Source organism: Polyodon spathula, chromosome 24 (genome assembly GCF_017654505.1).
Source record: "Polyodon spathula isolate WHYD16114869_AA chromosome 24, ASM1765450v1, whole genome shotgun sequence".
In the NCBI taxonomy this organism is placed as follows: domain Eukaryota; kingdom Metazoa; phylum Chordata; class Actinopteri; order Acipenseriformes; family Polyodontidae; genus Polyodon; species Polyodon spathula.
The window spans coordinates 12412883-12440114 of record NC_054557.1 but is presented as its reverse complement, the minus strand read 5'-3'; the positions used below and the strand labels follow the sequence as shown (position 1 = coordinate 12440114).

General features: G+C 37.9%; 1 protein-coding gene across 2 annotated transcripts in view; it reads right to left on the bottom strand.

Annotated features, from left to right (window-relative positions):
• Positions 1-953: 953 nt before the first annotated feature.
• The window catches only part of LOC121299253 (A disintegrin and metalloproteinase with thrombospondin motifs 17-like), an 84159-nt gene continuing 57880 nt past the window's right edge, over positions 954-27232 (bottom strand). For both annotated transcript variants that reach the window (XM_041226916.1, XM_041226917.1), the window contains 7 exons: positions 24962-25119; positions 23699-23858; positions 18576-18711; positions 12470-12674; positions 11782-11934; positions 3349-3526; positions 954-2979 (listed from right to left, as the gene is read on the bottom strand). In XM_041226916.1, the coding sequence (XP_041082850.1) occupies positions 2828-2979; positions 3349-3526; positions 11782-11934; positions 12470-12674; positions 18576-18711; positions 23699-23858; positions 24962-25119 (1142 nt within the window). In that variant the 3' untranslated portion in view covers positions 954-2827. The remainder of the gene's footprint in view (positions 2980-3348; positions 3527-11781; positions 11935-12469; positions 12675-18575; positions 18712-23698; positions 23859-24961; positions 25120-27232) is intronic.

The following is a 27232-nucleotide window of genomic DNA, read 5'->3' as shown; positions in this document are numbered from 1 at the left end:
AGCAGCCCCGAGCAATCTCCCGCAGATGTTTTTAAACTGACGGACACTCGGTCGAGACCCGCCCACGTGCTGATTGAGGACCAGCACAGCCAATCACTTGCTGCCCTTCCCTCAACCAAGCATAGCAGGCAGCAAGTCTCAATCGAGCGCCCGTCTGTAAACAATAATACAATCAAACTAATCAACTCCAAAACAATACACAATAAACCCATTCCCACATAAATCACACCAACACTAATTTACCAGTGTGCAGGGCAATCGCACTGCCACAATTGCATATGATAGTCTCAAGCCTATGAATCACAAAATAAGCAATGTGGGTGCAAATGTTGCAGTAATGTGTTTTGTGGTATTTCACTGAATAATAAGATGTGTTGTGGTACTTATTCAGATCTGATAAAGGTGAATGTTGTTTTATGAAATGGGATATGTGCAGTATGACCATGGGAAACATGAACCCTTTCATGCATTCAATATTTAAAAATAGTTGAAAAAATGTAGGTTTGAACACAAATATATTTTTCTTAGAATGTGTAAAAAAAAAAGTCATTGCTTTATAGGCGGAAAAAAATGGAAGGCTATCATGCATTTGCAGCTTCCATATTGTTGTATCCATCTCCCTATGAGGTTACCGTGCATGAAAGGTTTTAACGTTCAAAAACGTGTATTTTATAGCTAATGTTTTGTCTTAACATAGAGAACTAGAAGTCAGCTCACAGTTTCTAGGTGTGCCGTAATTCCAGCACAAGCTGCTTTGCAATGTCTGCTTTTATCTTCTCTCAAGTATCTGGCAAATGAATAACATACCAGACAGGTCTGCTTTAATAAATACCACCACCACGTCAAAAATGAAAATACCTGGAAGCAGCAGTCAGTGTGTCAAACATGCTTGTGACTATTTTCAAACTTGTAAAACCACAATAAAAAAAAAATGTCAAAACAGAAGACCAGTATTCTCCATTTTATTGTACTCGCAACACAGTTCTGAAAAGAAAAGTGGTGTTGTAACAGGTTTATAGTAAAATGGAGGCATCTTACTTAAGTTCAGGTAGTTTAACAAGTTAGCAATGGGTTTGCAAACATCCTTTATCATCTCTTATATATATATATCTATATATATATATAAGAAACATTACTAAGATATCTTCAAGTATTATATTTGATACATTTCATCATCTCAAGAAAAGATTTGGACAAATAAATAATAATAATAATAATAATAATAATAAAGTACATTATCAACCTACATTCCCCCTGGAGTGAATAAATCTTTCATGTCCATGAAAGATCTATTCACAAGCGTTCTCCATTTAGTTTTTGGCCATAACAAAATGACTATTATACTGTACTAACAGTACATACCTATAAGTAAATTACTAACTTTAACATCTTTACATTTTACTCTGTAAAAACAATTGACATGATGGGTTTTTTTTTTTAACCAAAAATAGCACCCTTAAGAACATGTTGGCAGTCTTTGTACCAGAACCTGTGAGGCTAATATCTTACAGTACTACAGTTACAGTACAGGAGTATGTAGTTATGCATATAGGGAATAACACCAGTACAATGAAGCAAACAGCACCACAATCATTTGGAAATGAAATAATTTCAGCTACTAACAAACAACACAAATAAATCATATACTCTTCTGCAGTAGTGAAAAATCTCCTAAAACTATTCCAAACACATTGAGTAGTGAGAATCATTTCACTTCAGGTTTGGTGAATGGCCAACATTGGCTTGAAAGCCATAATCCAGAAACTCTTATTCTGAACCTGAAGAATGGTATTATTGAATGGTATTATTGTAAGAAAGTACTTGAGAAAAAACATATGCTAGCACCGCTGTGTGCAATACATCATGCTTTAAACATATGCCAGCACCACCATGTACAGTACATAATGCTTTTTTTTTTTTTTTGGTATGTGCCACAGAGTAACCACGGTTCAAAGGATTAACGGGACAGGAGAGACTGAACACTTCATTACTGCACGGACTGTAAATATTATGATGACCGTAAATGAAAGCTGTCATCAAGCACTGCACGCTTTAACAGTGAGAGTGGCTGTGGTTAAGAGAATCTCTAGGCATGGATATTATTACAGTACACAGCATTCATTAGAAGTCTCTGAACCACAAACGTACCATAAAAGACCAAGTGGATTTGGAACTGAAAATCCTCTCGCCGGACTGGAAGTGTTCCCTGCCTTGCTGATTAGTCAGCTCATCGGAGAACCATACCTGGCCACGCTGAAGGATATGTTGTGCTTTTCTGCTGAATTCGTTTCATACACAATAAGCGTTTAAAGCATTGAGATGTACATGTCATTTTCATAAGACTCCCAAGGAAGGCATGCTACATTTTAATCCTGCTAACCCCACTAATCCATATTACTGGGTTTATCATGAATTACTATTTGTGGGAAAACCTTTGTTTAGCTTTATCTTTGCATCTATTAAAAAGCTTGAAGCTACAGAATTAAATAAGGAAAGCAAATAACCCCCCCCCCCAATCTTTGATAACTGGCCTGCCAGTGGCTTGCAGTAGACAGCGCGTGCTGAAAGCCTTCACAAAATCATAACACTCCAGACGACCAGCTCCTTGAGATGCAAGTTACTACTGTACTTTGGTGTTACAGCATAAGCTTTTCAAGTGATAATAAGGTAAGCTTTGCAATCCACCCACTTATTAATGCTTGGCATCCCAGTTCATGTTGTGGTTTTTTCTTTTGGTGTTTTCTCCCCCCCCCCCTACCCACATGTCCCCTATGCTTCATAACACTTAAAATATATAAGAGGCACAAGAAGAAGAAAAAAAGTGTGATTAACTCTTCTGGTGCATCTTGTTTTCATAAAAGTCTCTACAGGTTTCACAGCAGCGCTGGTACCACCTCATATCCTGGCACAGGTTCTTCTCTCGTATTACTCGGCAGTAGACTGTCCACTGGTCCCCCGTGCATTTGTACGTGAGAGCAACTTGAGAGGGGAAGAAAGAGTTAGAAAAACACGCATTCCAATATGTAATGTTATCCAGTATGGTTCATTCTACAGTCTGCAATTAGGTTGTAATGCATGACATATCTGCTGTTGATTGGACAGATTCAATTATGTAATACAGTATACTAAATAACAAGCAAATGCAAGTTCATCTTCAAGGGTGCATTTGCAACAGTAGATTTTTAAAACATTTAAACAATTCTGGTCAGAGGGCCTTCAAGTCTTTACAAGTCATTAGAAGCACATCCTATAAAAAGCAATGCTTGTAACTGCTTAAAAGCAATGCGATTACAACTACTTGTAGTAGTTTCAATTTTCAATAAGATCAATGGCATGTGGCTTGCTTACCGAGCCTTGGTGATGTAATCGTGTTCACATTCACTTTCTCGTTGCAAGCTGCCTGGTGGCACTGCCTGTAAGCTGGTGGCTTTGTCACAGAGGGGCACTCGTTGCCATGGCGACCAGTCACTTTGTGCATGCACTGGACCACCCTGGACTGAAGGCCCTTTCCGCAAGTAGAGGAGCACTGAAATTCACAATGAAAATGTCTGTTTCATTCAGTTCAGCCATGCTCATGTTTAGAATTAAACACTTACAGGAGAATAGTACATATTGCTGAAAAAGTCAAAGTGAAACAATGCAGTTTGTGCAAGCAGGGCACATTTGAGAAAAAACACATTTTAAGCTTCGAGAAGCGGAACATTTATCCACTAAATATATTTATTGATATCCATCTTTGTCTTTGCTTCATTGTCGTTGTCAGCATTTTTATTATATTACAGAAAGACCCCGGGGGCTCCGAATTGTAGGTAACCCACAACAACGACGAAAAAAATAAATAAATAATCCAAAGTTTAATAAACCACCTCAAATCCCAGGTCACAGTGATTTCAAACAGGTAAAATCCATATCCTCAACACTGGTGCCCTACAGGGCATAACTGCATTACCAAGAAAGCAATAACACTATTCAAAAAAAATTCCAAACGATTAAGCTATTTTTTTAAGCCATTGCTTTGAAATCCACTATAATTAAAGTCAGCACTTTGTGTAATTATGTCTTCACAGTCAGTGTACACACAAAGCCTTGACATTTCCCCGTAATTTTCTTTAAAATCCCCAAACTAGCTAAAAGCTCAGGTTTAAGTCTCTCGATTTCCCCCCTAAAGGTAATAAAAAAGTCAGATTGAGTGCTGTTCTTTCCTATAAGCGGGCCATTGTCCTCGTCACTTTAACCACCTTGTCTCCTTGTGAAAGCATGTATCACGATGAAAAATGAGAGGGTTCAGTTTGCACACAGGATTCAATTACAACACCATTCCTACAGCCTATTCTTCTGTTTTCATCTCAAAACAAGGTAATCTCCAGCACTCTGGGAAAAACCAATGGCTCCATGTGATGTTTTGCAGCACACACTGTATATCGAGTCATTTTGTTGCAAGAGACGGCAGTGTTGGACTGTGCTGTACACAATCTTTTTTTTTTACAAATGTAAAAGAATGCTGCTTTTTTCAGAAATTCCACCAGTGAAGGCTGGGCACAGTAATCATGTGTGTTTCTGAATCGGTTGGAGTTTTCTTAACCTTTTATCAATATTGTGACCATTTGTCAAGAGCTCATTAGCGTTATTCAATGGTCTCGGCCAGTAATAATGTATTATAATGCTAAACGTTACAATTATTATTGTTAACATACACCTGTGACCCAAGTCAGATTTGAACCCTGGCCTCCAGTAGTTGTAGGAAGCTTCACCTAACCCCCATACATGTGCCCATTCCACATGGGTTTGTGGGTAGTCACCTGCATCACTGGGGCAGCACACGAGTGATCAAATGTATCGAATACAGCGGAATCTCTGCTTTGTGATAACAGGCCCTTGTGGAGTCACTGGCAGTGTTATCACATATTTACTCTCAATAATAAAATATGCTGTCTCTTCTCTTTTATTAGGTTATTTTCAAATTGACATTTGACTTTCCTGAGACACAGAAGTTATTTGGTTATTATTATTTGCAGCATTTTATATGGGGCGGAACTGCCGTGCATTATTATAATATCTTGAGAGTTTCATGAAGTTTCATGAGAATTGATTATTCATATTTAATAATACAGTACATAAAACACAACTGGACTGTCAGTTATATTAATGAAATATGTCCATACTGACATGGACAGGTAATCTTTGGTATGTTCATGTGCATATGCAGTCTATTTTTTTTTTTACAAATGAGCGTTCTTGTAAATTATATATATTCTATAATAATCGATTTTATTATTCTGCAATCTGTTATCCAGACAAACTGACATGAAGTAAAAATGTAGGATACAGATAAGATTCATGTGTTTGACACAGAATAATAGAGATTCACGGGTGCGCAAGGGTGACAATCCGTCAAAACAGCAGAATATGAATAAACTTTAACTGCATATGTATTGAAGTGGATATGTATGCACATCTCAATTTTTGAATACATTTAAAAACAAGCATCATTCAAAATTGTGGGGTGCATTAAACCAGGTAGTAATCTTGCTTCAGTGTTATATTGCATTGGACCCCCCCAAATGAATTAAAAAAAAAAAAAAAAAAGTTATTAAACTTTGTTATGCTATTAAACAAATAAACACAGATTTCTAAAGATAATATTGATGCATATCAATATCTAATGCAAATCAATAAATTAAAAAAAAGAAAAGCTGGGAATTTCATTTTTGATCTGTGAAGTGTAAGTTTTAGTTTGTGCAGTAAAACAAAACAGATCAAAAACGTGACCCTGTTGTCATATCAGCCTGATCGGGCCTCATGAATAATGTACGTGGCTGAGATCCAGAGGTCAAACTGAGATTTTTAAAAAGGTGGAACCCTGTAACTATCAACAACCCACTTTCTTTCATAAAAAAGAACAGCAATGAAAATAACTTAAAAGTATGTTAACTCCAGCCCAGCCCCTGACTCACTGTGTGTGACCCTGAGCAAGTCACTTAACCTCCTTGTGCTCCATCCTACAGATGAGATTAAAACCAAGGTCCTATTGCAAATGACTGTACAGCAGCAGTTGTTATGCGTAGCGCTAGACTCTAAGTTGCTTTGGATAAAAGCATATGCTAAATTACTAATTGATAATAATAATAATAATAATAATAATAATAATAATAATAACTAGAACTACCAGACAGTTTTACGACTCCCAAGCCCCAGTATCGGTACCCGTCTAAGCGTATTTAGTTCTCAATGTGCCAAGTTTAAAATCAGTAACTTCAACTGTTCCACAGAAGATTTTGAAAGTTTTTTTTTTCAAAAATCCGTCAGGCAGCCATCGTTTTAATGTGAGTTTCTTAAAAGTCAGTTGTATTGCTACAGTGTCAAGGATGATGCTTGTGAAGTTTCAAGTTAGTCAAGTAAACAGTTTGTCAACTGAGGCAGTTTTAAATTTCAGACGTAAACATACACTTGGCGGCCATCTTGTTTTATAAACCATAACCATTTTGACATTTTTATTCCATTGTTACTGGGACAATAACTACCATGCTTGGAGTTTGTTGGTCAAATGGTGTTCAAATAGTAACAGTTTGCTGTTAAGGGCGCGTTTCGATAAGATTTGTGGCAGACATTTTGACATTAAAATTTATCGCAGAAACTTCTGCTTCGCAAACTTGATGCGGGTTTGGATGCTGATGATATACGCCTAGTGTCAGATCAATCGCTTCACCAGTTCCCAAGAAGAAGATTTTGAAAGGTTTCTAAAAAAAATGCATCAAACAGCTATTTTTGTTTCCGGTCAACACAATTTTTTAAAAGTCAGTTGTATTGACACAGTATCAGGGAAGATGCTTGTGAAGTTTCGAATTAGTCAAGTAAATCGCTTGTCAACTGATGCAGGTTTAAACTTCAAATCTAAACACATAAGTGGCGGCCATCTTGTTTTATAAAACATCACTATTTTCACATATTTGTATTCCATTATTACTGGGACGATAACTACCAAATTTTGAATTTGTTGGACAAACGGTTTTTAAACAGCAGCAGTTTGTTAGGGACGGGTTTCGATAAGATTTGTGGCAGACATTTTGATATTAAAATTTATCACAGCAACTTCTGCTTCACAAACTTGATTGGATGCTGAGGAAGTATGCCAAGTTTCAGATCAATTGTTTCACTAGTTCTCAAGAAGATGATTTCGAAAGGTTTTATCGAAAAATGCGTCATGGCGCCAATTGCACGGACGCAGCAGCAAAATTGTTTCAGCCAATGTATCCAGCTTTTTACCTGCCAAGTCAGAACCTGATCAGGCACACAGCCTCAAAGCAGCAGCAGTTTAAAGTTTTGGGAAGACATAAGAAGCTTGGATGCCTTATTATTATTATTATTATTATTATTATTATTATTATTATTATTATTATTATTATTATTTCTAATGGAAACTATGTTTATATTAACTTAATAACAGCACCATTGCATTAGTGTAGTAATAGCAAAGCATGTTGTGCCTAAAAGCCTTTTTATAAAATCTGAATAAGATGTCTTCCTTTGCAATGAGCAAGGGATTTCTAGAACAGGGCTGAAGAACGCTGTCCATCACAGAAACCAGCAACTGACAGCCAGGCATGACATTTTAAAGTTAAAGCAATTTTAAAAAAAGAGTAATGTTTCATTCAGTCTTGAAAAATGTAAACAGAATGATTTAGCATTGAATTGAATTGTTTATGAAAAGCAAAGATAAGCACTAGAGATTCCACACTTGTTTTTTTGAGTTTATAAGCAGCTCTAAAAATGTCTGATCAACAGATGAAAGCTATTTCTACATCAAGAGAAGACATATACACAGTAAGTATTGTGCAAAAAGGCCAGAAATTATGAAGAAATACATTATCCATTCTTTTAACACATTGAAGTCCATCTAAATCCAATGCCTAAGAAGGGAAAATTGTATTCTATTATTTGCCTTTCTGACATTGCCAAGAATTATTAAGACTTTCAATGCTTCCTAAATTCCTACAGCCTAAGCTTTTGAGGGTTAACTGAATGAATGTGCATCTAAAATACATAATACACACATTCGAATGATGCCACTGATACATTTAAAACTATTTTAATTGCGCAACAGGATTTCCACATGTGCAAAATACTGGACCAGATTCTGAGACTTCTTACTCCAAATTGTCATCAACACATTTTGACATGGGATATAATTATTGGAGCAAAAAAGAAAAAGAAAAAACTTGACTTACTACCAGCCTCCTAGATTAAATATCTTGAGTTGTTTGAGTCAGGTTTGGCAAGTTTATTTGGGATTACTCCTATCTGAAAAACAATATTCTAATGCTGATTTGGAGTAAAGCACTTTGATAACCTGCTCCCTTGTCATCATTTTAAATATATACATACTTCAGTGTAGATTGCTTTAGGAAGGAGAATTTAAATCTTACAACAAGTTTATGACTATGCAGAACACTTTAAAAGTACACTGCTATGAACTTCGATTCAGTTTTTTTTGCCCAGTTTATTACTCATTGTTAGTGAGAAGTCTATGTTTTGGCTAGCTATAGCATGCAGACAGAATGTTCAACATGCTGCAATTCTCACCAACTAATCTAACTAGTTAAAATGATGTATCCCCAGCGTGCACTTATTCAAGGAACAGTAATCGCATATAAAATTATCCTTGGAGCACTTTTACAGAAAACCATTCATACCACAGCATCAGCAATCTTTGAGCACCGGTGCGTCGTTTACTAACAGGTTGTGATGGTTTTCCAACTTGGAACACATTCTAGTAAAGATCTGTGGTGCTAAAGAGTGGAATGAATTCAGTTATTTTGCTTCTCCTAAGACTACTACTGTGTGGCTTACGAAGCCCAGTTATAACACTACACCATTGAAGACACTTGCTGAAACATTTGCAGACTTGATTAGAGGGTTTGAGGGTAGAGAGTATTATGAATGAATTTTATGCACCAAGAAGTCACATACTTCACTGTTGGCTATCTCAGGTGGCGAAATGTTGAATCTGTACCCATGAAGTTCATTTATACCTTATGAAGCTTGGCCATGATTGCAAATAATTTTTTCCTGTCTTAAATAAAGCTTGGAAACTGGAGACACAGCCATTTCAAGAATATCGGACCTTTATTATTCAAAATAGCTTGTAAAAAATAACCTTTTAATAGCTTGAGTTAAAAGATTTTGTCTGGATAATGGCGCCATTGTTACCCTATGAAAGCAAAAAGACCTCAGAAGTTTAAATCTTAGCCAAAGGCAAAAAACAAACTCTTGTCTGAGCTTGAATCCTAGTCTATTCAATGTATTTTTGAGGCCCAAAGGGCTAACTCTCAATGTCAACCATGAATTCGCTGTGAGAACCCTTTGGGGTCGTTCATTTCTATTTCCAGAGACAGAGTTCGCTTGCATGTGCAATGGTAAAAACAGATGCAATAAGAAAAGATCAAAGTGAAACATGACAATCCCACCTTCTGGAGAGGCACAAGGGGAGAAATAACCCTGCAATTTTTTATTTCTGTGCTGCAAAAATGATTATATCCACATCGTGTTTTATATATACACACACATACACACTATTGTTTAAAGCCATTCTTGTTACAATGGCTAATAATACCTTATGTTACCTTAAGAAGGTCCAACATTAGAGTAATAGGGGTCTGTGAAACCAGATGCTTATGATTTTATTTATAAAATATTATATAAAAAGTAACTGGGAATTAATAGTTTAGTCAGTAATAAAAAATGACACTTTGTAAAAGTCCAGAAATATTTAAAGCATTCAAAAGACAGAGGAATTCAACATTTTGTTAAAGTGATAAACAACTACTTCAACCAGTTGACAAAAGTAGTTCTGCGCCTTGGCTGTCTTTGTAAAGACAATTCTACTTTAATCTCCCCACCAGAATGTGTGGACCGGAGAGCTGGCTGTGTTTGAAGGAGAAGGGATCGTGAGGGAGTTGGCACGGCAGTGTATCGCGTGTGTACCTGGCATGACATTACCTTGGCTTCCACAGCGGTATTGTTTTTGAGGAGAGTAAATCATGGAGGAAAATAAAACCTGAGTTACTTGAGTTTCAGTTTTATGTAATCATTAAATCTATTTTTAAAAGACATTTGGATAAAGAAAATGGTTTATATTATGTTATGATATGAATATTTGGAGTGATATGGAAACTGCCAACACTTGACTTGCCAAAATAGTAGTAAAGCCTCAAAGTGATTTTTGATTTCCACAAAAGCTCTATAAAAGTGCTGGGAATCATTCTAACACTACTGGAGTATTATGAAATGCCTCTTTATGATGGTCCTTTTGGGTAACAGCTCCTCACAAGAAGAAGATTACATGCGTGTTACACAGCAGCAGTGATAGGAATGTGTTCAGAACAGTGGAATCCCTCAATTACAACCACCAAAGAGACCGAGTACAACGTTCTTCATTACTGAGAACGGTTCCTTTCGCACCCCCAATGGGATGTATATGGGCTGGTTAGACATCACTATCCTCTCATAGGATCTCACTATATCCTCATTTTTGCCCAAGTCTAAATAATAAAAGTTTAGGATATCATTGCTTGATTGAAGGTTTTGAAGCATGATTTCATTATTATTATTATTATTGTTAACTTGGCAGCTTAGACAATTAACACAAAATAGATCATGGTGCCGCATTGACAAGTTATGAATTTCAAAAGGACCAGCAACAAACTTTGCATTATACCACTAATTCGTATCATCATTAGTAGCCTATAAGCCAAATGTATACTGTCTGTTTTTATTTAAGGGTTAGTCTAGGGTGCATTGCTAAATTGTGCACAATTGCAAACCACCTGCACATTTAGAATAAGTGTGTCTCCTATTCCTATACAGATGTTTAGAATGAGCTGAAGGGGTTAGTGGCACATGTGTGCAGTTTATTGCTCCCAACATGTTGGAGAAACCAGAAAAGGTCACAGAAATTCAAGGCTTGTAAGCACACCCTGCTTTTAGGAAAAAAAAAATAGGTATTTGCCTGTTCGCCTCGAAAATGCATGGAGCACGAATGGGAAATGCCAGCAACAATTGTGACTGTTTTAAAACATGCTTTTAAAGTTCAATTGTAAGTGTTGCAGTTGACTGCAGCTTTCGTACATCTCATTATAGTATTTGAGAACCCTCATTTGCATGATCTCCGCTGCCTTTTTGCTAATTTATGCAGGAGCGCCCACAATTACATATTCATCTACGCTTGAACCACAAACAGAAACTTCTGCCGCAAAGCATTCCCTAAAAAAATAGCAAATAGCATCGCGCGTGTTTAGTTTGTTTCACCCAAGACTTCCGACTTGTTTGCAACTGGTTTGCGTCTGGCACAACACTTTAGTACACCTACCCCTCAGTCTATTAAAAAATCCAATACTGTATTAAAAACATCAGTCCATGCTGCAATAGAGGCTTACAAAATAAAGATGACACAATTGAAATGCGTACAGCAGAAATAAAATATGGTAAAACCAATGATCTAAAACTGTGTTGTTAATGATGCCGTAATTCATGTTGCTGACATGTATTCGCTATCAAGCAAACGGAAGAGCAGCTGTTCACAGCGATTTGACATTTAAATATTCCAATCTATTGCGAGTTGATCCCCACTAAATTTGCAGTTTGTCATGTTTACACTGCACATTTACCATCATTTTTTTATCCACTGCTCTGCTTGCCTATTTCATGGCCATGTTTATTCCACTTTGATTTTGTCTATCATTTCTCCCCATATGTTCAGCTTGCAAAGACTAAGTGCAGCTTTACCTTGGACCAGTCTCCGGTCTTCCACTCGTAACAGTTGGAGTGATCTTCACACGCCTCCTCCTCTCTGGGCCGGGTTGCTGGGTCACATTTCCCCTGAGAATTGGTGCAAGTCACCGTGCGCCGGTGGGTGCCTTTGCCACAGTCTGCAGAACACTAAGAGGGCAACATGAAGTCGGTGTGCTGTAACTAATTACTTTCAGCAGCCGCACTGGTACAACATCAAGACCTTCTCATCCTGCTTCTGCACCATGTTCCCATATCATCTTTAAAAGCAGCCTGTGACTCACATTAGTATTCTACTGAAAAACTTTTTAACAGATAAAAGAACATTAAATTTCCACATTAAAATTCTCCAGTCTGTGAATCATCACTCCAAATCAATTGAAAAGAATGAGGTAGGTAGGGTATAGCACCTTCAAGTCATGATAACCATTATGTCAGTCATTCTGGCTCACATTGCATAGTGTATAATAACAATTCTTTATCTATACACATACATAAGTATGAGACTTCTCAGTTTTCAGTTATTGTACTTCATTGTCTACTATAAAAATTATGTTGTGTTCATTTTTTTATTTTTATTTTTATTTTATTTTTTTACAGGGGAGCATACTTTGTCCATCAAGGCCCCTTTTGAGGTGACAGTCATTTTCAAGTGCATGACTATCTGTAAATCAGGAAGCCCTACCTTTGACCATTCAGAAGCTTCCCAGACTGTAAGACAATCGCGACCTTCACAGCCCTGCACCGTGGATGGCTTGGGACCCAGGCAGTAGATATCGCGGGTGTTGACATAAGAGCCGTTCTGGAGCTGATAAATGCAGGTCACTTCCCGAAGCTGGATGCCTTTCGCACAGGTGATGGAACAGGGACCCCATTCAGCCGTCACCCACCTGCAAAGGAGGGGGAAGTTGGGATCATCGACAAGCTTGATGAGCCTCAAAAGATATGAAGTGTTGGGGAGGTGCACAAAATTCAAGTTCGACTTTGTAGGTCAGATTTTGTCATAGAAATATTATATGCACAACTACAATACAAACACAGCACCTGTTGTTCTTTAAAGCCCAATTTAAATCTAATTGGATTCAAAGGGTGGTGATTCTAGCTGCATAAAAGCTCCCCTCCCCTCCATTTTCAGGCATACTGTATTTCTTCAAATCAAATAAACTAATCTCCGTGTCCATTCAAGGAATTTTAATGCCACTATCAAGGATTTGTAAGAAAAATTAGGATACTAATTGTTTAGTTTCAGTTGCATTGTTTGACATGTATTTATCACAGCATATGAATGATATTACATGGTGTGTGGCCAAAGGAATAAAACAAGGGGATTTTGTATGTTTGTTTTACAAAGGGAAATTGGGTTAAAACAATCCCAAGAAGTCCTTAAATATTGCTGTGGGATTAGAATCTAGCTCCCAAGGCTTCGTTTTCAGCAAGCATTGATACATTCACTTTTGCCCTGTGTTTTAGAAGTTTCCTTCCTGTTTGCTAAGGGGAACACAGCTGGCCTGGCTTGTTGTTCGGTCAGGCAGGGCTGTGCTTAGCAATCCTGACAGCCTGTTTGTGTCTGGTGTGCTCTGTGTGGGATTGATGGCGGTGGCAGCAGGAGGGTAAACTCATATTGAATCTTACTGCCGGTCTGAAGATTGGATGGGGAATCGTGAAGAGGAAGGTCACAATCCCTCTGAGTAATTAATAGGAGAGCAGCAGTAAGAAACACAATATGAAAGTTTAAATACAGCCTCTGATACAATAGGAAATACTTCACAGTGCTGCTCCATATTAAAATCTGAACCCACACTGTAACTGCAGTACCTGGTGTTTAAACCAAAACCAGTCAGGGTTGGAGATCAGATATGAAACACAATCTAAAGGCAATAACATGAACATGCTGAGCATTTCCAAAAGTACCTCCGATTATATACAGACCAATGCATCAATATAAATATGAAAACATGCCTTATTACCTTCTCTGAGGACTCTTTCTCTGAGACTAACACAAATGCATTCCATTGTTCACATGAATTTAACCCTGCTTGTAGGTTATCACACACCTGTACATCCTATTAGCAGCTTACATGGGGAAGATCAAGCCAACACTAGCGAGACTTATCCAAACCCCCCCCCCCCCCAACCACCACCACCACACTCCCACCCCAACCAGAGTGCTGAAGCATACAGCACTATTAAATATATCAAAACCCTGGTGTTGAATATTAAGGAGGCATTTCACTTATTTTCATTGTACCTGCCTTGCTTATGATACCAGAACCTATTTGGTAATAGAAAATTTTAGCAACATCAATGAACGATAAAAGGAACACCCAGTAAAAACGTAAGACCCATTTGCTGCTCACTGAGTATGTGCTACATGTATTATAAGGATAAAATACGTCCCCCGCAAACAAATAATAAATGCATTTTCAGTTCAGTAACACTCCATTGAAACACACAGCAAATACTTGTGTATCACTACATGGGAACTTGGCCTCCCTAGCTCTGCAATGGGAAAGGCACCCTTTCAGCCGTTCTTTTACTGAAATCTCACATTTCTCAACTGAAGCTCCAGTAGACACTGCCTTGTGTAAGGTAATGCGCACAAAATGATACAACATGTTAAGCACCTTGAACGGTTTGTTGACACTGGCAGGAACGCTGTAAAAATAGGGAGGCAGCGTGGATTAGTGTGCCTCAATCAGGGGAGTTCACGCTGGGTTCCTCAGCTGCAGAGAAGTTTAGCACAGCTTGTTTGAGTGGTTACATCTGCCGCTCTCTCAAAATCATAAAAACAAAATCTCAAGATTGAAAAAGAATGGCAGTAATAATGAAAGCTCGTTCGGGATACTACAAGAGAGATTGTAAAACAATAATGAATAATAAAAAAAAGGTTAAATGGTTTGTTTTTATTGGAAGATCTCCATAAGAAAACTTTACCAAGATAGAGAATCATAGAATACAGATGTGTACCGACTGCGAAACCAAAGTGTTCATTCATCAATCGGCCAGGAAACAAAAAGTCACATGGCCACAATACGACAGCCATGTTAGATCATAGAGAGAGACACTGAAATAGCTGTATACACTACACCCTCGCTATAACTAACCTGTGGGGTCCAAGCCTTTTGTTCGTTATATCGAGGGGTTCGTTATAGTGAAAGGACAATCAGAATGTACGATAAACTGTTGGAGTAAGTTAATGAAATAAGATTGTGAATACAAGTAGAATTACATGTACCTATTCGTCTCATGTATGCAGTATTCTGCCTTTGCTTTATCCTATTCGTTAAAGAATTAAAATGCAGGACAAAAAGCAAAAATCCTGAATTGAAGCTGAACTTTTATTCAAAATCAATCTGACATGAATCGTTTCAAAGTGCACCAAATCTTAATCAAACAAGCAAGAATCCCAAACTGAGCTTTTATTCCAAATCAACCCGACATGAAAAGTTCATCAGATCCTTTTTTTGTTGTTGTTTTTTCTTTAAATCAATTTTGCTTTGCCACGTGGTTGCTGAACAGGCCAGAAAAACAGAGTGCTCTTTGACAACCTATAATCATGACAGAGATATGCCATGGTTACTCCTTTTTTCAAACGTTTTTCCAGCTTTGTTGCAATAGGATTTTCGTTTCAGAGGCATACTTACACAGCGCTTCCTTTTTATTGAACAAAAGCGCTGACTTCACTGCGGAGGTGGCATCCTGTGTGTACAGACCGGAATGTTGACAGTGTGTGTTTACATGATAATTTTTTTATTTGGGGTCCAAACTCATAATGAAGGCCGTTATAGCGCGGGTGTACTGTATATGCTTATTCTTCACTGCTATATTTGTGTTAGAGTGGCCTATGTGAATATATCAATGTTGTACCTTTAAAAGTTATTTGCAGACAAAATGCATACAAAAAAGTTTGCATAACTACCAAGGCTACAGCTTAACCACTTAAACAGAGCCAACAAGCACAACAGTAAAACAGCTGTCAACTTGTGCAGCTGTATGTCTTCCAAAGTCGGATGTTCTCACAAAAATCTTCTCATTTAAAACCCACAGACTATGACTGTTAAACTTCACACTAAGCCAAAAAACTAAATCTGTATCATTTTGGTTACACAGTTCCGTTTGTGGAACTTGAAGGGACCACCGTAAAGTTGTAGGAGCAACAGTAAACACACACATATATGCCATGTTTAGATCAGTGTCTTGGAAACTGCAGATATTGGGATCTGTGACACATTATATGGCTGTCACGAGTCATTACTATAGGCTGCTTCGTGGTGCTGCCAGGTATGTTTTTTGTTTTCTGTAAGGCATATCAATAAGGCCAACCTATTCGGCATGACCAAGTCAACAAACAGCATTATTTTAATCAAATTTACTTAGATTCAATAAGGCTATCTGTGGTAGTCTGGAAATAAATCTGCAGTTTAAGATCCATAAAATGTGACTGCGAACACTTCCTGTTGCAGAATGTAATTGAACTCCTTTAGAACCTGTTTGAACTCGAACTCCATGGACTGGAAAATGATTTGAAATTTGTTAAAGCTTCACGCAAGCGCTTATGAAATATAATACGACCTTGTAAAACTGTATTGCCTGTGCTACAAACATGTATCGGTGAGCTACAAGTCAAAATGTATGAACTGCGATCTAAATTAAAAGTCATAAAGGATCCATACTTCATTTCAGTAAATCAAATTCTACAGACAATACAGGATTTTGTGTTAACGGAATAGAAATCTTTAACGGGAAGACATGTGAAAAATGATTCTCCCTTTCGACGTCTGAATTGATGACAATGATCAGGAGCGCATTGCCATTACCTTTCACAGTATGGATTGCACAGCACATGCGCTTATCTAAAGAACTCACCTGATAACTCATTGTTATTCATGCCAGGGCATCATTTTCCACTATAGCTCAGGCTGCAACAAGTCTCTATCACCACCAAACCCAAAATAAATACCCAATTCCACTGCACACCAATTCGGTAGGGTTTGTGACTCGGATTTCAGCTTCATTCACACATGGGGTGTGGAAAATGAGTAACGGAACCGTAAATGGCAGGCTGGCTTACAGTCAAGATACATCCTACTAGGTGAGATAAGCTCACAATGGGGGCCCCAGTTTGCCTTGTATTCCTGTAGCTCCAGCTGTAAAAGACAGGATACCACTATTGGTGTAATCCCACAGAGTCTCAGCATGCCTGTAACAAATAAGCCACTAAGCTGCTAGAAAGTACAGGAATTGAAAAATAGCAAAATACCACACTGCTATGAACCATGCATCACATGACAGTGCTAGTTCCAGGGAACTCCCGAACACCACCTGAGACGAGGAGTCAACTGGACATAAATGCACAAACATGCTGAGCCGCAGCAGGGCTCGGAATACAACATTATTATACTTCTGTTATGTACACCGATAGCTAAAACGACATCTCCCTTCACACATGTAGTGTACCAGACGGGAATATTAAAAAAATTTTATCAAGTAAATCAAAACATCATGAGGAAGGAATGCTTCAAACCTAGAGGACTTGCAAATTTATTTCATATAAAAGTTACAGAAACACAGATCAAAAAAAGAAATGCCAGAAATGTTATTAACATTCAATCAGGGCCTGATGCCACTTCACACTCAATTCCTGAAAGGGCCAAACTCATTTGAGAATGCGCTTTGCAAAAACCCAGAGAAACAAAGCAAGCCAGATCCTTTTCTTGTTTTCATTATACATAGCCCCAAAGCACTGCAATCGCTGATCAAACAGTGCTCTAATCAAAAACCACTGCAGAGAGTCCAATATGAATAAATGGTTCAGCTGGATGAAATGTTTATTGAAACAGTACCCTTGCAAAGTACTGATCTTTAAATTGAAACTTGTTTTAATGACGCAACACAAAATAGCAGCCCGCAATAACACATGAGTGAAGCATCCACAATCTCACTGGAAAAGGGATTGCTGCAGTTAATGTTAGAAACACTATGGTACAAACTCATTTCCAGAATTAAATAATTCATTATCGCAATTAATCATTTTAAATGGATAACCCATGAAAAACTGCAAGTTGTTCAAGGTCACAAGGTAAAATGGATTAATCATGATTAGGGCTTGAATTTTTCTGGTTTTATTTTTTGTTTAGTTCGGGGGGTGGGGGGGGGGGTGGGGGTGGGGGTGGGGGTTGGGGGGTTGGGGGAATCAGTTTGTATTATTATTTGGCAAAATTGTTTTTTAAAAATAAACACAGTTTTTATTATTAAAAAACGTTTTTTAAAAATAAACAACTCAAAAACACATCAATTTTCAGTTTCTATAACACATTGCATGTACGTTTCACAAATACTTATACAAACGTTAGCTTGCTGTGTTGAGCTGAGGATACAATAGGATTCCAGCAATTGTTTCAAAATTAGTTAGGTCAAGCGGCTCCAGATTTAAATTTGGATTTTTAGTGTTGGTGGACGATGGGTATTTTCATTGGAGTTTATCTGAGATTTGTGAGAAGTAACAGATTTCATTGAACTAGGCGTAACAAAGGAGCAAAAACCAAACCCAATTACCAAATTAACAATAAAGTGAATCTCATTAAAAAAAACAAAAACAAACAAACAAGACTCAAATTGGAAAGACATATTTAAGTGGCATAAACAACTCAAAGTGTTGAAATCAGTAAGAAAATAATCCACAGTTGAATTATTTTGACCGAATCAACACTTATTGTTCATCCCTTACTTAAACTCAATTAGACGTTACTGTCCAATTACTTCCGGCTATGATTCTAGATGAAGAGACTCACCGTGACTGGCAGGGGTGTGTATTGCACCTCCTGACGTGGGCGGCTGGTCGATTCTCTATCTGACAGCTGCTCTCATTGGCCAGGGTCATCGTCTTGTTGATCATCTGCATACAGGAGACGGTAGTTTTGCGTTCGCCTAAATAAAAGCAAAACGAAACACATACATTTTTAAGGTTACATTTCTTTAAAAAAAAAAACTGTACCAAAAATGTAATTAATAAATAAATAAATAAATAAAACTATCTGATTGATAAAAACAGATGGTCAGGTCAATATATTGGAAATCAAGTACCAATAGTGTATTTCTCTCAGTGAAAATAAGTACAGTATGATGCTTTCTGTTCTTTCACTTATGGCTTAAAATACTGTAGGATAGACAGTATACTGTTTCAAGTTTACACGGCAGTTTAAAAGGTGAATTACTTATCTGTATTCTGTAGCTGGCCTTGGTAAAACAGGTCGTAAATCTTAATGAGAATTACTTCTCAATCAAAGAGAGTGGTAATTAAATCAAACCGAACAGAACACATTTTGTGGTGTCAACCTTTTCAGATGTGAATCAATCAGTTTATTTATTCTGTCCTCTAAATAACTCTAAATGACATCTCATACAGAACTGTTTACGTTCACATTTGATAAGAGGTTCAAGAAGGTTGCTAAGCGACCAGACATAAAACAAAATTCGAACTACAGTAATAGGGATGAACCTGGAATCAGTCTGCCATACAAAATGAGGTAAGGCTGTATTGAAGATTCCTTTCTCATTTTCAAAAGATGCACAAATTAGATATATAAAAACTATAGAAAACCACATTTTCACACTTAATCATGCAATACAGTTTTTAGGAGTAACGCAGCGTTGTCTGATTCTGTGATTGAATTCACAGTATTGCATCAGCTCAAGTTGAAGACAAAGATGAACAGTCCTGCATTAATTATAGCTATAATATAAATAAATAAGGCGACCTAACAGAAAGCCCTGTTACTGATTTATTTTAAACTGGAAACAATCCAGTGATCTATGTCATTGTAATGCTTTCCCAATACCCTCTTTCTTGGTGCCCTGCATTAACAAGGCAATTACAAATGTTACTTTTGGTTGCGAACCTGACTTTACCAATTTAGCGCTCAGCTGAGCATGGCAGATCTCCAAAGTGTTAAAAAAAAAAAAAAGAGAGTCAGCTTTAGATACGTTCTTGCTTTAAAAAAATAAATAAAAAGGTGGCGCCTAACCAACTTTTATGATTACCGCACTTATTTTTTTGTCATTAAAATTTGCAGAACCGTATTATAGGGTGTAAATCAAATGTTAAAACCACTGCACTGCTCCGGAGAGCGGAGCCCTATGATGAAGTGAAATGACAGCTCTTTTCAAACACGACTAAAGCAGTGCTCAGTGATACAGACCCGACAATAAGGTGTGCAGGGTTGGAAGAGATAGCAAAATATCTAACAGCACCCGGGGGTATTGTACTGTATATACACTGAACCTACAGTTAGCAGATACAATGAGAAGCACAGCTCTGCCAAATGGACAGATTCTTGGAAGCAAGAAATTCCACACTACTGAGGTCTCGTATGGGGCTGCAGGTGGACAAAGAACAATTTAATGAAAAGTCAGATGATATTAACATGATTAAGCCAAGAGACAACACATGAGAAACATGTGCCTACAGTGTGCCTACATGCATCCTCCTACACGTCAGCTTTTATTACACACATTATATAAAACATGAGCATTGTGAAAGACCAGGGTCAGTACAGAGTGAGCCAAATCCTTGCAGAATTCTGCTGGCCACTAAGTCAACACACGTAACAATTTGCTGACTAGTCAAGCTAGCTATGTCTAGTTGAAATACGGATGACAGAAATACAATTTTAAAAATGTTACACTTGCAAATGTACAATTTCATTAATGGGTCATACTAAATACCAATTATAAACAGAAGCCCAATAAACAATAATACGTTTAATAAAAAAAACACACCTGCAGTTATTTTAATGTTCTTACACTAACTATTGTTATGGCTGCCGATTGGATTCATACAGCTTTTCATGAAGGCAGTACCAACTGGCAGTACAGGTGCTTGGAAGTCACTTAAGCCTGCAATGCTCTAACTTTTGAAAATGTTTATTTCACCTTCTTCGTGCTTTTGTAAATTTACTTTACGATATAAATGTGTTTCTCAAATAAACCAGTCCTAAAAACAAAGATGGCAGTCCTTCGAAAACTACTGTGGTTTGTAAAAACTGTCAAAGGATTTTATAAAAGTGTAGCCTGTGAAGCTTCAATGGTAACCCGATGTCTTGACCTGACTGGACTCTGCTCAGAGGATGAAGTCATATCTACAGGACACTCCCAAATCACCCCATGTTTAATGCTGTTTGATGTGCTTATTTTGGATGGATTTTCTTTCTGCAAAGCCAACTGCAAATTACTTCTGCTGTGCACGGGGGACACGTGTGCTGCAGTGGTACTGCGTTCAGGATTTGGTTTCAACTGCCAACGTTAAAATGGAAAGCAATTTGAAGAACGTCGCTCTGCAAAGAGGCATTCCCTTGATTTTACTGGGGGGCAGAGGTTTGTACGAAAGCCAATAAAAAATGCATTTACATCAGCTTCACAATAATGCCATGCAATCCGAAAACAAAACCCACAGAAGGAAGACTTTGCATTATTTTCCACTTAAAGCTTTGAAATGTAATCCTCATCTCCAGTAAAACAAACACCAACAGCAGCCTGAACTCATTCAGTGTTATCACATGTAATGAAGTTAGTGCTTTTGAGAGGCACCAGATTGCCAGGGTGTCTATGGTGATGCTATAGCCATACCTAATAATGGGTGTATTATTAATAATCCAAACTCAAGCAGAACAAATGTTTCAGCTAAAGTTATAATTCAATAAGTAACCGCATGCATGCTCTCAAGATGGTTGGCTCTCGCATGGGGCCCCGATCTTAGAACATGCCCCACATTTTGCTTCTCCGATATTCATCTATCAGAAAGATATGTTGTATAAATTATTACCATATGGAAATCACAAACAAACTGAATGAGAGCAGATGTGCTTCTAACCATGACATGATTCTATATACCCATTTTAAATCTTGGCTACCTGATCTTCAAACTGGGGAGACGCATACAGGCATGAACCCCTGCTTCTGAAGACCAGTACATCTGTGGTATTAGAAAAGCATGATGTCCTCAACTTAAACTTGCACATTTAGGAGGTCAGTCACACCAATATAAAACTAGTCTGCAAATACCCATACTCTGCCAACACTAGAAACCCAAATTTAAATCAGGAGCAGCTTGATCTAATCAAAACAATATGCAAGCAGTTGTTTCATTCTTATATATATATATATATATCTATATATTATAGATATATATACAGTATATATATATATATATATATATATATAACATATAACATGCACACACACACACACACACACACATATATATATATAAAAAAACACACACACACACATATATATACACACACACACATTATTTTTATATATATATATATATATATATATATCATTTTATTTTTTTTTCAATGAAAATACAGCTTTACCGATAAGAACACCAATACAATCCATCAAAATGCCAATTAACAATTTCTGGGGCATGGATATTCCTAGTCTTTGTGAGGAATGCAATGCTCTGTATGTACAGTTTGGACATGCAAAAGACCAGACCTGTGCAAGTCAGACACAGTATGGGAAAGCTGGGTTAGAAATATTAACCGTGGTAAACACAGTATAGCAAAGTGCAGTAACAGTATGACGAAAGTTTGACATGACATAAAGAAAGCATGGTAAAAAACAAAGCTTGGTAAAGCAATGGCAAAGTTTAGTAAAGCATGGCAAATGCATAGTTGAAAGAGATTTTTTATATGAACATTTTATATCTCTTTCCTACTGATACCCTATTATGTGTGTTTTGTGTAATTCTGTCTGTTTATACTTACGTTAGCCTTCAGTGAGATTCGGGGGGCAGGAGCTGGGGCCACTTAATTAACTATTATTAGTCTATTATTAATTCCCTATTTAAACCTCAATCACACACACCTTTTCCGTCTAGTGTTTTTTGCTTTCTCCTCCTCCTCCTTTTACTGCACCTTTGCATCGGTCTCCTCTGGCGGGCATGCAAGTCTCGCTTCAGATATGCTACCTTCCTTCACATAGGGGAGTACTCATCACATGAGTCAGAGGGGACCTGCGGCCACGCTATCCTTTCTCAGCTCATGCGCTCATCTTACCTCACCACGTGAGGTCCTGTTCTATTTTCTTTAGGGACGTGGCCCACTTTACGGGCTCTGTGCTCAAGTCCCAGACTAACCCATCTACTCTGTTTTACAGGTTCCCTGCGGGACGCCTCTCTGCTCCCGGCTTCAGAGATCTGTGCCTCACCTCATTCGAGGGCAGCACCAGATGAGTCAGGCAACCATTTACTGCCATTTCCTTTCAGGTCCTAACTGAACCAGGACTGTTCCTATCGTCCTGAGAGACGCCTCTGTCGAGTCAGAGCCCTTTCATGTGTTTTCAGATCCTCGGGACCCCTTGAGACCGAGCCCTATCCTCAAAGCAGGAGGGCTCCACGGTCAGGGATCTCTTCCTATCTGAATTTCTAAGTCCGGGCCATCTCAGCCTATTTCTAAGTCCTGGCTAGCAGCTCGCTCCTCTATCCAAAGCCCGGGCTCTCTCTACCCTCTACTGTCCCACTAACAGTTTGTTTCTGCTTCCTCTGCTCTTTCGTGATAGCTCCAGCTCACGTCCCATGAATTGAACTTTCTGAAGAAACTAAAAGCTCATTTTTCAGAAGGGGATTGCAACTAATTTCTACCCCATATACAGCTGAGGCAACTGTCTCTTTCAAGCAAGGCAAACTGTAAAATAAACATGAAAACTGACGATGATAAACTGTATATGGACTGAGCGCATAATAGACAAAAACTTTGACTTCCTTACTGTAGCTTTTACAAAATATTGACCAGTCACATGAAGATTTTATCAGCCAGAGTATTCAAAGTCAATTGCAGCAATTTTTTTTTTTTTTTTTTAAATAATAATAATAATAATAATAATAATAATAATAATAATAATAACAGACCTCCACCACACTGGACACTGCAGTCCTCCCAGCTGCTGTGGCTCCAGATGTAGAGTGGCTCTGGCTGCTTCGCTTGTTCGATCTCGTTTCTCTCAGTCTGGTTTATTGAGATGGTGTATTCGTAATGGATCCCATAGTTTTGGTCGTGGAACAGCAGCACCTTATTTGAAATTTTAAAAAAGCAGCATACAGAGTTGGTGAGACTTCTGCGTGTCTTTACTTTTATGCTTTTTTTTCCTATCTTTGTTTCCTGTGGACTGTCTGAGTTCAACGCTTTGAAACACGCTACTGTCAACGTCAACCAGCGCAGACAAAACCATTTGTGCAGGAAACACAGGAATCAATGATATTCAGGGGGATTAAAAAAAAGACAAATCAACAAACCAAAATAATAATTACCACGTCACAAATAGGAGCGATTTAAGTGTCAATTATCCAAACCACTGTGTTACGTATCAGTTACATGGTGGCACAAGTGATTGTGTATCAACAAACAAAATAAGAGAAAACACATGAATTCTCTTCAATTTTCGAGCAATGTTTATTTTTTTGTGCATGCGTGCTCCTTCATGCTGTTTACATAGGCAAACTACCCCCTTAAAGGGCTCAAAATATCCTCAGTTACAAGCAAACAGTGGATAGGGGAGATCGTACAAGGAAAATCAGCAATTCAGCAGAACGTTTATTCAAGATCAGGCATCAACGTCATGGTTCTCTAGAACAGCTCGTAACGCTGCCAAGTATGTTCCCTTTGAAGTCAATTGATTTTGCTGTGCTTTTTTTTTTTTTTTGAGGGGCTATTAGACAACTAAATGTAATCCTAAGTGATGTAAATTTTTTGAAGTCTGTGGTATATAACCCTAATCCAGTTTTTTTTTTTTTTTTTTCACAGAAGGTTCTATCAATCTGCAGCAAGCTAAGATGATTTATCTACATACAGTACAGTATATCTACAAACCCATTTTCTTTTTAATCTTCCCCTATAAAAAGTGAGGCAAATCATGGCAAACCTAAGGGGCCAGCATCTTAAAAAGGGGCTGTTGGCTGTCCTTGTACACTTGAAATGCTTTTGGACAGATATAACATAAGACAAGAACCTTTGACTTGTTGCAGTTTGCCAAAAAACAAAAAACAAAAAAACACTTTACAACTCTCCATAGTTCATAAAAACATAACGGAAATCAATTTGTTAACTGATGCTGAAAATAGAATTTTAAAACAGTGTTCCTCCACTGAGACTCAAACCAAGGCTAATGGCTTTACCAGCAGCTGCAGGGGTGTTTTAGTGGGTCCCTTGGCAGACATTTTCTCCCAGAGCCCCCTCCTGACGTAGCGGACGGTGGTGCCAGCAATCTGGAACTCCCCGGGCAGCTCAATCTTCCAGTCACTGTTGATGGATCTCTTGCTGGAGTCCTTTAAAGCTGAGGTATTCAAAACCAATTGAAATATCAATACAGTACACTTACCACAACATCCCAGAAACACTTCAAAACACCCATCAACAAGCACAGCAGCAAATAGCACTGCATCTATTTCATTTATTGTAGAAACAGTGCGTTTTAAATCGACCTGTATGTTATACTAGATCTATCCGCGCAGTACAGTATGGTTGTAGGAATTTCCAGAACTCCAATATACTTTTGTTGACAACAGGCCTTATGGAGAATAATACTCTAGCCTTGGTAGACTGGTAGGTATAATAAGTGGTGCAATCAGTGGTATATGTGGTGTGGGCTACATCGATATTACGTTCAATTACATTTGGTAATTCAGGCTAATTTGAAATGTTACGCTAAGCACAGTCCAAGTTTAGTAATACAGTACTAGTAATAAAGTCATACCTGTTTTCTAGGGCTGCTGGAGAAGTAATAAAGGACTATACATATCTTATAATGGGTTAACCACACAGAAGCTGAAAAGAAAAGCTCCAAGTTGCTCCAGAGTCCTACATCTGGTGGTTTTGTACCAAAGCCAAATGACTTCTTCAAAGAATGTACAACGTTTTAGCACACTTCTCTTTGCGTCTTTGTCCCAAACATACCAAGTTCGTAATGTGTGCAAGCATGTATTTTTTTTGTAATATTGCTGCAGGTTAAAAACAAAATCAATGTTGTCATAGTCAATTGCACCATCAACAATTACCTATTTAATAAATGGCTTAAAGCCAGACTACTTATTTTGAATTTCTGGGGTTGAAATAAAATTGTAATTACTTTCAGAATACTTTTCTATCAGAGCACAAAATGCTACGCTAAAATGTGGTACCTGAAGCATGCGAGAGACTAGGCTTGCAAGTTAGCTATATCTTAATTATACACAACATTATTAAACAATACAATCCCAGTCTCACACGCACCCAGCTATTAACCCTACTTTATAGGACTACTGCATGCTTTACAGATATGCATTTGGAGGTGAAAACACAGGCCAACGTAGAGATCAAGGCTTTTCCACGCTTACTACTTCAGGACAAGCAGCTTGGATTTTTAAAAAGCTCTTTGCTATTAATGCAAGCTAGAGATAACAGATGTGTGTGAAGAAAATAATAACAACAATGGGATCTAGTGTTTATCCACTCTGAACAGATGTTCTAGAATCAAAGGAATGGGAACGTTCCTTTTAAGATTCTTTCCACTGTACTGCACCAAACCCAGACTCCCACAGCCTTTTCAACAAGAATACTCTGGGGCCAACACACTTGTTTTGCGATAATACTGCATTTTGCAAGATAAATGGGCTCTGTTCATTAAATCAGATACATTCTCACAATAAATCAACACACTAGAAAAAAATAAAAGGCACACCTATTTTTTTTCCCCTGTAAAATAAATGTCCCCCCCCCCCCCCCCTCGAAGAAATAAATCAAGTTTTTCTCTCCTACAAGTCCCTCTTACTAAAGGATCAGGCCATTCGTGAGAAGAGCAGTTTTTTAACTTTTTTAAGATACTTGAAAATAAGCTTTGGGTAGGGCCGAACACATCTGATAGCTGCCAAAAAAGCCACTGTATATTTATTCAGTTTAAAGTGCTTAAAACTGCTTGGGCAAGGATTTCTGGAACAGTAGTGAAAGGGCTGGGCTCAGGTTATGAGGCTGATTCTGGACAATCCCAGTCTTAACTCATGGGAGGCCTCCAGTTTATACCACAGAACAGAATGCCACATGCCACATTTTCTGCTTAGGAATGGCAGGCCAGTATTTTCCTCCCTTCTGCCAGGTTTCCAGTTATATTTTAAGTACCGTGTTAAAATCACTGTACATATTGAATGCTGTGTCCTGCAGTCTATCTGCTGTTGCATGCAGCCCGTCTGGCACTGTTCTGGTATTAGTTTGACTGTCTTATTCATTGGTGACTCTGGGAGGAGTCATGTCAGAAACTGCATTCTGTATCTGTTTGGACCAGGGGTCCCCATTTGTCTAACACAGCATGGAAAGCCAGACGGAGATGTTGTTGTACAGGTGGATGATGAAGCAACAATGAACACTGGGGAAATGCTCCACCAAGGGTTAAACAGGGGATTCAATCAGTTTAGTAG